Source organism: Perna viridis, chromosome 7 (assembly GCF_037379345.1).
Source record: "Perna viridis isolate PV_CMFRI_1.1 ecotype Kerala chromosome 7, ASM3737934v1, whole genome shotgun sequence".
In the NCBI taxonomy this organism is placed as follows: domain Eukaryota; kingdom Metazoa; phylum Mollusca; class Bivalvia; order Mytilida; family Mytilidae; genus Perna; species Perna viridis.
Genome location: NC_142451.1, coordinates 18,256,480 through 18,269,656, shown reverse-complemented (window position 1 = coordinate 18,269,656; position 13,177 = coordinate 18,256,480). Strand labels below are relative to the sequence as shown.

The 13,177-nt window shown below is 34.0% G+C and overlaps 1 protein-coding gene across 1 annotated transcript; it reads left to right on the top strand.

The window, feature by feature from the left end:
• Positions 1-219: 219 nt before the first annotated feature.
• On the top strand, positions 220-12,340 carry LOC148611637 (dopamine beta-hydroxylase-like). Its single transcript, XM_088595262.1, has 14 exons — positions 220-305; positions 1,195-1,429; positions 2,191-2,337; positions 3,010-3,174; positions 3,977-4,060; positions 4,315-4,494; positions 4,803-4,905; positions 5,055-5,221; positions 7,080-7,262; positions 7,447-7,506; positions 7,788-7,915; positions 10,360-10,441; positions 10,625-10,948; positions 12,210-12,340. Exons 1-14 carry the CDS (start codon positions 220-222, stop codon positions 12,279-12,281), a joined length of 2,016 nt encoding a protein of 671 aa, XP_088451388.1. The 3' UTR covers positions 12,282-12,340.
• The last annotated feature ends 837 nt before the right edge of the window (positions 12,341-13,177 follow it).

The following is a 13,177-nucleotide window of genomic DNA, read 5'->3' as shown; positions in this document are numbered from 1 at the left end:
TTTAAATAACACCAAGGTCAGGAGTACTTTAATGTCATTATGTATTGTATGAATTAGCGAGGAGTCAACTTCAAAGTCGATCCTTTTGTACCATCAAAGTAATGAAATTAAACAAAAAACAGCATTTCTAAAATGAAGTATAATTATTCAATAGATATAAATTTTTAATGAATTTTGAATTAATTTTATCTTAAACGAATGCAAAGAACATAAATCAAAATGACAATAGTGCAGTTTGGAACCAGGTCTTATGCACTGTTTGTTGACGCTCTTCCAAAGCTTGAAGAGTACCCTACAGCTACATGGCAAGGTATCTAAGTCTTACGCTTTGCTACCTGGCACAGCGTTGCCTGTCCGGTCGTCCGTTTACACACCGAACAATATTTAAAAATGCAATTCGATAGATATAAGAAGTAATTTCAAACAGGCTCTGGTAAAATAAATTTCTTGGTAGACTATCTCTTTTATTTTCCATTGTGTTTTCTATTCAATGTTTAAACAAAATTTGGGGGGAGTTATTAAGGCATAATGTGTGGATTTGTATCTTTTAGAAGCACACGAAGTTTAAGAAAGGCATAAAAATCTGACAAGTTGTCCCTTGCCAATCAGTTCTTTTGATGAGCTGACTAAGATATGTATTATATAAAGCACTTCAACATGGCCGCCTTACCACACATATTGAACTTGCTTTGACGGATTTATCTCGTAATTCGATTTTTTTATAACAAAAGACAAAATTTAGTAAAATCTTAATGTTAACGATGCTCTTTCTGAATACTTGAAGAGACTATTCAGATTTACTTGACAAGTTATTTATTTCCGGAATCAATTTGGAAGCACCTGTCTCGCATGGAAAGATTTGTCTTGGAGGAGGCAATGAGCAGCCCACCACAAATTAATTCTGTTCTACAAATAAAATTTCGAATTAAGTTCGTGAGTGATTATATTGAAAGGAACTTCCCTATTCAAAGATTAATACAATAAAGGTCTTTTAAGAAAGGTCAGAGGATCGCTCACTAAAACCAACACGACATCAGCTGATTGGTGTAAATTATAATTTTTTTTTAACGAAATTGTTAACAATAAAAGAGACTATATTTAAGCTTAAAAAGTCAAATTATAGTGAAATAATATTGAAATGCCAAGGAAAGTTTTACACATTGTGTTGTACGTGTTAATGTACATTTTTTGCAGCAAAATAAGACCATGTGGCGGTGCTAAATTTCGTTATCAAACAATATTGAAAGCCAACAACTCGCTTTATTTAGAATGGAATGTGAATTATCCCGAAAATTTCGTTCACTTTCGTATAAAAGGCAAGTTGCCCGACAACGAATGGATTTTGTTTGGATTTTCTGATTATGGAGACTATAGACACGCGGATTTATTATTTTACTGGGAAGATCCATTTGGACAGAGATGGTTTAAGGTAAAACAATATCATATGCAATGTACTATTAATGTTTAATGAGGCATTTACTGAACGGAAAATTCCGATAAAAAATATACACAAGTATCACACTGAAAGGTGAGATTATTTTGATATCTAATTACAGAAGAAATATGTTGACAAATTTTCATTTTCCAGCGCTTTTGACTTCAATCTCTTTATCAAAACTGCATATAAAGGTTTATGTCAAGGGTGGCGTAAATATGTTTTCTTTGATCTCATTTGCTTAAATCAATCAATGAAAGTGGGCTTTAATCAAAATAGTTAAAAATAAACATTGAAGTGTCAGTCCCAGTAAGAATCAGGCAGTAGGTGAAACATTGTATGAAAAACCCTATCATTTTGATAGTGTAATTTGACTACTTGCACCATCATACTCCAGGAAAACAGACAAGATTTTCCTTATCATGCTGGACAACTGAGTTACAAGTTTATTGAAATGCGCTAAAAATGAACATTTCAAGGGCAGATAACTCTGTCAAAACCTCATTTTTTCTAAGATTCTATTGACAATTTATTTTTTAGCAAATCCAATGATGCAGAGATCAATAATGGTCTTTTCAAATAGAGAAAGTATCCTTGAGTGATATTTTATCGTCCTATCGACGGGGTTTTGATATGCATGTTGCTGATTATTCCCATTTTGCCTGAATCTTACAAACACTTACATTTCATTGTATTTGATGAGGGTAACATTAATCTTACATGTATAAGTACTTATCGGTTTACCTTGATTTTAGGACGCACACACTGACAAGGATGGAAAAATTTTAATTGACCAGCAACAGGACTACCACATGGTCTTAGGGAAAAGGAGAAACCAAAGATTTATTTTAGATTTTTTTAGAAAGTTTGATACTTGTGACAGTTACGACTATAAGCTTGATGTAAGTTAGAAATCACGGTTAGAATTATTTATAGAATAAAGAAGCTCTCTATTTAGAAAAGTTTGATTGAAAGTATCAGACTATCACTAGAATCTTATATATGAAATTCGTCAGAGTGTAAAATAAATTCCATTTAGATCAATCCAAATCGCAAATGTGACCGCAGGGGTTTGTTTCTACTGTCGAAAATACAACCAGACGAATGTTCTCGAGTTTATATACAAGTCGGACTGTATATTTGATATTGTGAATAAGCCCTTTTGGTAAACATAAATGGAAGAAACACAGAACATGGCATCGAGCATGTGTTATACAAAGCTGCTGTCTTACGATTTATATGCAAGAAAATGCTGTTTTAAAGTATGTAATCTGTTGATTGTAAATAGACAAATCTATTTTGACCAATGAAAAAGCTTGAAAAAATTTGGAACAAGGGTCGCAGACACCATATGGGAAGCGAACTCAATACTTTTTCCTAAACATATCAATCAACTTACTCATGTCATTACCGGTAAACCTATTTAAATGTGAATGTTTGAGTCAATACAAACAAACAAACAAACAAACGAACAAACAAGGAAGCAAAAACAGAAACAAAAATGAACAATGAACAAAATTAAGAAATTTCGTGCTCCTTACGAGAAAGCTTTATCCTTTATATTTCATTGATAGAATGGAACAACCCATGTCATTTTCTTCAATGGAAAGAAGTTCCCAATCGGCACCAACCTCCGATCATACAAGAAAGGACTGCAAAGAGTGCAGATCTTAAAACCAAGTCTCCCAGAACAGAATTTACCTGATGATTTTCAAGTGATAGACGTCACTAATCCACGGGTCAGTATCGCAGGGTCACATTCAATTTTGAAATATCGCGAAAACGTTTCATGAACATATTTTTCCAATTAGAATACAAATTGTATTTTTATACTCCCTGCAAAGAGGGAGGTATATAGACTAAGTGATAACGCGGTCCGCCCGTTCGTCCATCCCCAGTTCTCATCCACAACTATAGATGTAAAATCGCTGAATGGAATTTGATAAAACATTTACAAATTCTTTATAAAAGGATGTTATTGTGCACATTCTATTTCGTTTTTCCATCTATTTGATTTTTGGTGTTTGCTGGTACAAAACATGGACTAATTAGTCATTGGCGGCCCTTTGAAAACCGCTACATAGAATTCTTTCTCACGTGATGTCATTGTACACCTCCGTTTCGCATTTGCCATTTGAATGACGTATGGGCTCTGATACGGTTTATGTGGAGGGAAACGGGGTTATCACAGAATGGACTTTTCTTACAGTTTTTTTAACTTTGTAAAACACTTTTAAATGTGAATGGAACATAATACATGTATTTTGTAGTTATAACAAATATATTTACCTCTCTTTTATCGAATGTACTGTATATACACTGGGTTAATTTAACAATGTGATTTATAGTCCTGTATTTTTTGGTTATTTTAATATAGTAGCATAGCCCGAACTTTATTTGACCATTCATTTTATGCAATATCGTCCAAAGGCAAGAGATTTAAGCATCTACGTACTCAAATGAGTAACATTTACTATACTGAGTAATTGTAACTGTGAAATTCAATGTTATTACTTTCAAAATAACAATGCCATATTATAGATTACTGTACCTGCAAAAGATACAACCTACTGGTGGTATGTCACAAGACTTCCGGATCTGAAGACGAAGCATCACATTATAAAGGTAAATCATACACCGTAACTGCAATCAGGTTCAATTATTTGATTTAATATTTAGGGCGGGGAACAAATCAAGAAATATTTTAAGCCTCCCATTAAGACTTAAATGGATTCTCTCTGACATACATCGCAATCATAATATATGGTATGACTGCATAGATTCTATATAGACTTAATATACTTTGATTATTTTAAATAGAATTATATTTTCAAAAATGCATGGCTTTATAAATTATAAGAATATTATCTTTTTGGTAGTATAAAGGAATAATACAGAAGGGAAATGAACACCTAGTTCACCATATGGAGGTCTTCCATTGTGAGGTAGAGGCAGATAGAACAGTCCCAAACTACAATGGTCCAGGGTTAGCAGAGGGTAAACCTCCTGGTCTGTCGGTGTGTCGCAAAGTCATAGGAGCTTGGGCCATGGGTGCATCTGTAAGTTCATGTAGCATTAACTATTTTAGTCTATATTTTATTTTACTTTTATCAAGTAAACAAAAACAGAAAAAATAAGATAATTTATAGACAAAGAAAATGCGAGTTGTTAAAAAACCACCCTGATCGGTAATGTTAATCCTTCGCATCAGCCCCTTAAATTAGGTTTTATTCTTATACTGTAGATTAAGTTTAAACAGCAAAACTACCCACATTCATTAATATAATATTGAACTGTATTGTGACAACCTTTAATATTGTGAATATTAACATACACATGTTAAAATATTTCTTCCAATGCATTGTAGGCTGTAACATTACCTGCCGAAACAGGAACACCCATTGGTGGACCAAAATGGTCAAGATATGTACTGCTTGAGGTCCATTACAACAACCCAAACATTGTCCAAGGTAAAATTTTCAGTTATTTATTATTTCATCGTGGTAATTTCAAGTAAAAGGTACAATATATGTGTTTAATCAATTTTAATTTCTGTATTTGAGCACTCATGTTACTCTGCTGTTTGCTCCTCTGTATAAACTGCAATGTCTGTTCATAGGGATGAAAGACTCTTCGGGAATCCGTCTATACATTACAAACAAACTAAGGAAGTATGATTCAGGAATAATGGAACTAGGATTAGAATACACAAACAAGATGGCTATACCTCCACATCAGACTTTGTTCCCGCTCACTGGTTATTGTACTCCGGAATGTACACGCGTGGTATGTAAAAGAACATTTTATATTTAACATGATACCGTATATTTGATAAAATACGGGTTATCTGCAAATGTGTTATAAATACGCTAAACGGTCGTATGTAATTATGTTCGATGGGCTGAAAATCACCTTGTGGTATGTTTTCATATGATTTAGACCACAATAAGAAAAAACCTCCATTGTATATATATATACCCCAAAATGATTGATGTCACGTGATTGACATTGACTTAGGTAGTCATAAACAGAAACATAAACATAAACGGAATATAATATTGAGTTTTCTATACCATATTCAGTAGCTACCCGACCTCTCGAGCAATATCTAGGGTTGGGATACTTACCTACAACTACCTATCCTCTTCGCCACGGTCGGAGCATATTAAGGTCAACATAAATTCTCGTCAATCAGTTCATGTCTTTGCCTCTGTCTCTGCCTCATTCATGTCATCTGCAGTTCCTTGAGTTTGTGTTGTGTTCTACTGTCTTTTACCAGGTTGCTTTAGGTCTCTTGCCCTGTGGTGTCCATTGCAGTTTTGTGCTGTTTTTGGTAATTCTTGAGATTTCCATTCTCAACACGTGTCCCAGCCATCGGAAGGGCCTTGGTTTGATTTGTTGTACATGTATTATACAGGTGGACTCTGTCATTTTCAATATGTTGCTATTTGATATTTTATTGTGCCAAGATATTCTGCAGATCCGGCAGAGGCAGCTGTGATGAAAACTTGACAGTGCTCTCATGTTTGTCTTAGTAACTCACCAACTTTCTCTTCCAACAGATTTCACGTTGCTGTTCAGTTTAATTTGAGTTTTTCTGCTGTACTGTTCAGATCTCCAGATGTTTGTAGCCGATTTCTATACTTATAGATTACTTTGAGTCTGTGTGTTAAATCTCAATTCTTTTGTCTTCTTTGTGTTGAGTTGGAGTCTAACATGGCTTGCAAAATGGCTAGGTCTGTTGATCTTTTCGATGATCATGCCGAGATGATAGAAGTGCAATGTCATATGCAAAAGCTAGGTCCTGTAAAGTTGAAAACATGGACCATGTTTTTTTCCTTTTTTCTCATCACTAGTGGTCTTTCTATGAACCCAGTCTAAAGCAACCAGAAATAAGATAGGCGAAATGATACAATCTTGTCTTACTCCAGATTGTACTGCAAACCATCTCTCTCTTTGTTGTTTAGTAGGACAGAACATTCAAACTGTGTGTAAAAGCAGTTAATGATGAACACTATCTTGCCTTGCAGTCCTTAGGATCTCAAGATTTCTCATAGCGTGTCTCTATGGATACTGTTAAAAGCCTTTTTGAAGTCGATGGAATTGACATAAACTGGTGTTTTCTATTCTATTGACTGATCAATGATATTTTTTAGTGTTAAAATTTGGTCAATGCAACCTTAGGTTTGGGATAGATGTCTCGGAATTACTATTGCATGTGATATGGAAAATTCATATTATAAATTATATTTATTTAAGCTTGAAGTATAATTTCTTTGGCTTCATTTGACTGGCGGGGCGACTTTCAGCTCATGAATATTTTAGTTTAACTTTAAAATTAAGGAGACAAATCAATGTGGTTGGATTGCTAGATCATTTTTATTTTCTTCCTTCAAAAGAGATTTCAAATTTAAGAGGAAAGTGAGAATTAATGAGAGACGGAAGGAGCGCGCAGTTTTTTTTTTTAAAGTTACTATTTGCAAAAACAAAATCACATTTTGATTAATAAAATTGTTTCGGAAGGCGTGCTACTCCCACGCCCAGACGTGAATACGACTCTTGGGATTGGAAAATTTACAACTGATAGATTTCCCAAAGACACTGACTTGATCTTTTGTTGCCTTTATTTGGCTTTGATTTATAGGGATTACCAGAATCTGGAATAAAGATATACGCTTCACAACTTCACACGCATATGACAGGAAGGCGGGTGTTTACAAAACACATTAGAGATGGAATAGAACTACCGGAAGTGAACAGAGATAACCATTATAGTCCCCACTTTCAGGAAATTCGCCTTCTGCCTCGACCAATACATATCTTGCCGGTAAGTATCATGTTCTTATTTGTGCATGTATATTAAGTATCAATACAAAAACAACCTAAATGGCCTTGTTAACAAATGAGTCAAAATAACCTCTGATTGATAGTTACTGTATGCAATAGTATAACTTATGCAAATTTGCCAAACTTTTACAAGTATTATTGAACAAGATTAATTGTAATAACAGGGCGACGGTTTGATCACAACATGTGAAGACAATACAGAAGACAGGGACACTATCACATTGGTACGTATATTAATTTATTGTATATATCGTCGTAAACTTGTCCACGTTTGTTTGAGCTATGTAGTAAAATTCAATTTGCTCAACATCCATGTTAAGTGTTTTTCTCTCCAGTTTGTTCTTGTCTGGTTGTGTCAGTATTTTGAGTCAGTAAACGCAAACACTTTTGCTACCTAGAAAAAACACTTTGAAATTTATTTTCAGGAATGAATTTTTTATCCGTGTCAATTCTTATTTTTTTTTTACATTTGTCTTCTTTTCTATATTTTTTATTTGACCTTCAGGGTGGGTTTTCTATTAAAGAAGAAATGTGTGTTAACTACGTCCATTATTATCCAGCTGTGAGTTTAGAAGTCTGTAAAAGTTCTGCAGATACAACATCACTTCAGAGGTTCTTTACTTTCATGAACAAGTGAGTATTAATTTTGATAGAGTTCAGTAGATACAACATCGCTCCAGCGGTTCTTTACATTCATGAAAGAGTAATCAAGGGAACCAAAGTTTTAAATTAAAATAATCAAAAGAATGTAATCCAGGGACAAAGTCCATAAAGTAGCTGAAGTAATACATACAAAGCAACTCAGACTTCACTGAAAACAGGGATGTTGCCACAGATGAAAGAAAAGTTGACAATTCTGAATGAAACGTCATCACGTTTGTCGTTAAGTTTTGTCAATAGTTTTCCTTTATCATCGATCTTTAAGTGTAGGTCAAGATATGAGGCTGACTTCAAGTGTCTGTAGTATCCTTTATCTCAAGTTCTTTATTTTAGAAAAAGTGAGTGAATGTATTTTCAGTACAGTAATTAAAGATAGGCGTTTAGGGAGATGAGATATTCAGCTTACATGGTATTTGTTTACTTTTGTCCTCTTATAAACCTGTGTACATTGCCTTTTCGAATTTGATCTGTAGAAAGCCTTCGATACAGATGGACTCCTTGCGAAACACTGGGTGGGAAAGTGGTATTCAAGCAAAATCATGGCGATTGATTGAAGATATTTATAGATATGTAAAAAAAATAAAGGTTTGTTTGGCAATTTTTTATCAAGATTATGGGGTTAAGCATGGGTATATTCTACCACGCACGCTTTTCTGTATTCTTATGAACGACCTTGTGAATATGTTAAATGACAAAAATATAGGTGTAGAACTATCTCCAAAATTAATTAACTGTCTGCTGTTTGCCATTGATGTTGTTTTAATCTTCAGGCTCTGTTCCAAACCCCGCAAGAAAGTTTAATCCCAAATAATCAAAAGTTATGGTGGCAGGAAAGAGGTTGAATAAGGTCTCAGATTGGAAAATAGGAAGTGATTCAATCGAAGAATTTAATGAATATAAGTATCAAGAGTACATTTTTGTACTTTATAAATCGATATCTAAAATCTAATTTCCACTTCAATTCCTATTGGAAAGAAAAGGCTGACAGGCAGATAAACCTACGGTCTGGTTTTAGAATAGCATGGTGACCTTAATCGTTTAAACTTTAAAGATGCTTTATTAAACTCTGTCTTCAGACCCTCGCTTACTTAGTCTGGATGCCACTGTCGCAGGCCAGTAAAGATTTACTTGATAGTTAGCAATGTAAAACTGCTAATCCTATTTTTCACACAAAGCTTAACATTCAACTTCCAGAAAGTCGACTATGTAGGCAAGTCTATAATGAAATAACTAACTCGAATGAAGATTTTTGGAGATACCATATCTGTATTTTAGACACCGTATGTGATGTCAATCTGAATGGTTTCTTTTCGGATGATTTAAGTCAAGCCTATAAAATAAATTCTTTGTATGGAACAAACACTAAAAATAAAATTATTCCTAGAAGTACATGGGAAGTGTAGTTTGGATTTTTATAGGTAAAGTTGTGTAGGAACATGTAGACGATAACGACTTCCGAGTCTCTAAACTAAAGTTTTACATTTCCATTGAAAATGTATTTATACAGAATGAATTTAACGTCATTGTGAGCGAGGACCTTAAACACGTCTTTTTCGATTGTCCAGTGCATGATGATATACGCCTGAAGTTTGTAGTTTTATCTCAGGCGAATGCTGAGAGCAATTTACCCTCCCTTTGCAGATCTGTTGCCGGGAGCTAAGATGCAGTTCCTGATTGGGGACATCGGCTACCTTTATAGTAGTGATGCCGGCCATTTCAGCGATTGTATAGGAATATGTTTTAAAGGATTGATTCAATCTCAGTAATGAGTTGTAAAATGATGATTTTAATGTATGTCTCCGCTGGCTTTATTTTAAAATTCATTGAACTGTCTTTTGAGTGATGATTTATCATTCCAAAATCATTTTTCTATGGGCAAAGTGTTTTGAAAATGTTTACATGTACATAGTCCGGTTTTATTATTTGTAGACGCGCCACTACTCTGACCTTGGTAGTAGGTGCCCCGTTGTAAAGGGGTAGTTCTAAATAACATATATAGTAGAATGGTCAGGCGTTTTACGTGTGGGTTTTATCGACCAAAGACTACATCCCTTAGATAATTATAACAAACCCCAAAAATCAAGAATGATTGGATTTTTTTTTTGCACATTGATATCACATGTAACAGTTTGTGGAGAAATGTATTGTTTATACCCCGCCCTTAGGAGTCGAATCGACTGATATAACGTATACGATGGAAATATCTTCCTAACTAATACCATTGACTTGGCGGCAACACACGATCAAATAATTTACATGTAAGAACTCGATCAAGCTTCGAATCACGTTTAATATCCAAAATTGTGCGAAGTTAAGGTTCTGTAAATTTGTTTATGGCGTGTTGAATGATTCAACCAGAATCGTCTTCAATTTACGTTGTACAAAGAGATTAGAATGTTTTTTTAAATTTATTTCAGGCGTCAGTTTTCTCCATTTCCTCAAAGCTATTGTACTTATAAATCAAACAATCTAATGAGACAATCAATTACAGATCATGCTGTATGTTTCTGTTAGTTTTTGACAAGTCAGTGAAGCTCGTATTCGGAACTTCCCTTGTATTTAAAACAGTTAAATGAACATACCATGATAAAATGACGTTGTTTTATAAGAAAGGAACGTGTGTTACAATGTATGTATATTTAGAAGGGAAAGATAAAAGAAAGCATCATTAAAAAAACATAGTTAAAAGCGAACGGTTCCAAACAAACACGAGTAAAAAATCAATACAAAACAAAACAAAACATACAAACAGAACGAAACAGAAAATTCTACATGAATAACAACAAAACCTACAAATGCACCATCATACTTCAATTTGTTTCTAAAACGAATGATTATTCTTTTGTTTATGGGTACCTTCACGAAGATACATCCCCAGAGAAGGGTACAACCGAGAATTACCAATCTATTCAATGGACAGAGAAAACAACACACTTGCTGAAACGGTTCTATGATATAGCGCCATTAGCTATGCAATGTAACCAGTCGGATGGTACCAGATTTCCGGTAAGCCAACCCACTCTCAATATATCTAGATAAAACTCATATTGAAGCTTGAGCAGATTGACTATTAGAGTTGAAAACAACAACATTGGTTTTTTTTTCTCAGTGACTTAGACATTAGATTTGTTATTGCGTTTAATGGTCAGCGTCTTGTAGGGTGTATAAGTCTCGTCACATGACAGCGTAGGAAAAATATGTGAAGAAGAGCATAAAATAGAATTTTGCATTATGATGCAGCGTTTCGATTTCCCGGAAGTAAACAATAAAATGCTGATCGGTCTTCGGATTATAATACGTTCCACATCGGGAATTCCAGAAGGAAAGTGAAACTACAACAAGACTTAAAACCCTGTTATAGTATTGTTTTGTTGGAATGTTAAGTTGTTCTTAAGAGACTGTAAACATATAGCCGATAGGACTTTTTAATTCTAAGAGGCAAGATAAGTTAATGTATCCATCTTGACACCGACCAAGATGCTGCCGCTAACCCCACGATCGATCTATCAGTTACTTAGGACCAATCACACACAGGTCAAACCACCTTTTCTATGAACGGTGTAAAGTCGATACGTACAAAAGTACAGGATTCAAATGACTAGTGACTAGGACGCGAAATCAAGACAAAATTCATACATATACATTGTACATGCAGATTCATAAGAAATTTTAAATTATTATTTACGCAGTGCATACAACAGTAAAACTGAATGTCCCTGAAGCCTTCAGGTGGAAGAAATAGACAGGAACATTTTTGTTTTCGTTTCCCAATATTTAATCAGTTTTTTCTCAATTTGTTTAAAACGCTAGGTTATAGGGTTTTTCATTTTCTATCACAGTTTGGGACTACCAGTTGCAGACCTAGAAAATCTGAAAAGAGCCGTTCATTGTTCTTTGAAATTAACCGAACTTTTTTTGGACAATATATAATCGTTAATTCTTGTTACAGTTTTGGACACGTTTCTTATCAATTTTACTGCATAATTTCGTGAGCGGCCATAGTGCAAAAACTGAACATTGAAAGGTTGTTTAGCATATGTTTAGTATATGCATGCATTCACGTAAATAGTTCATCAAATGCATTTTAGTACGACGTTCTAACAACGATAAATATTTATCTGTATCAGTTCGTTTACTTATAGTGATAGCATTATTACATTGTTTTCTTTCATCTCATTGCTGTCTACTTAATTTAACATTGTGTATCAAAGCGTCTGTACTTTACACCCACAATATTTTTTTTCTCTTTATGCATCTCATAATGTAGGGAGAGTGGAATAGCAACAAAATACCAAGAATATCATTGCCAATTAGCAAATTGAATGACGATTGTTTATGATGGCAGTCTTTAAATTATGTATCGGATGTGCACAACAAACAGAGAGACTGTATTGCGATGCATTATAATACAGAAAAGATTATGATTCACTATAATAAAGGTCGCTAATACAATTTTGTTGTATGTTGATGATATCTATAGTAATTTTTTATACTACATAATGAATGGTTATCGTTCGATGGACGGTTTTGTTTCATTTTCTGTAAAAAAATCATAACCAAGCAGATTGAAATGGTATTCTAATAGAAAGTTGAAGGATGCAATGGAAGAATTTATTTATGTAGACAAATTCATTAAATTCAAAGAAGATACAAAAAAAAAAAAAAACACACAAAACAGAAACCCCACCCCCACAAAAAAAAAAAACCCTAACAAAACAAAACGATTCCATCAAAACCTTGGTGAACAGACCATGCGTAAATTTCCTGGTCTTATTGAACCTATCTTACCGATATACCTGCTGTCTTCTATAGGGACATAAAGCTCTTAAATATTTCTCTATCTGTTCCAATCTTGTACAGATATTTTAGCATGGCCATGTTTTAGCATCTGGAGTTTTTATTGTGGTTATCCATCACTCGTCTCTGGTACATTGCTTGTTTTATGACGCTATTACACGTGGCTTATCTATCATCTTCGTTCCTTGATGGTATGAATTATTGGTATTAGGATTTGACCTAGGCTTCCCAAAATTCATGAGTGACATTTCGTTTCTGGTTATCTGATATTAATATTATATCTGGATTCTGGCGTAAACGTTTATTAGTGAACACCAGGAGATGTACCAAACTACATGTACGCATTCCACATCTTGTAGAAAACAAAACATAACAAAACATATAGTGTAACATGTCACAAAAATATCAACGATCTAATAGTGAATTTGCATTCACCAC

Excerpts from the sequence above, each read along its gene's own strand:
- LOC148611637 (XM_088595262.1), top strand. The coding sequence starts at position 220 with ATGACAATAGTGCAGTTTGGAACCAGGTCTTATGCACTGTTTGTTGAC. Across the intron at positions 7,916-10,359 it reads TTCTTTACTTTCATGAACAA|GCGTCAGTTTTCTCCATTTC; the intron begins GTGAGTATTAAT and ends AATTTATTTCAG. Across the intron at positions 10,949-12,209 it reads CGGATGGTACCAGATTTCCG|GGAGAGTGGAATAGCAACAA; the intron begins GTAAGCCAACCC and ends CTCATAATGTAG.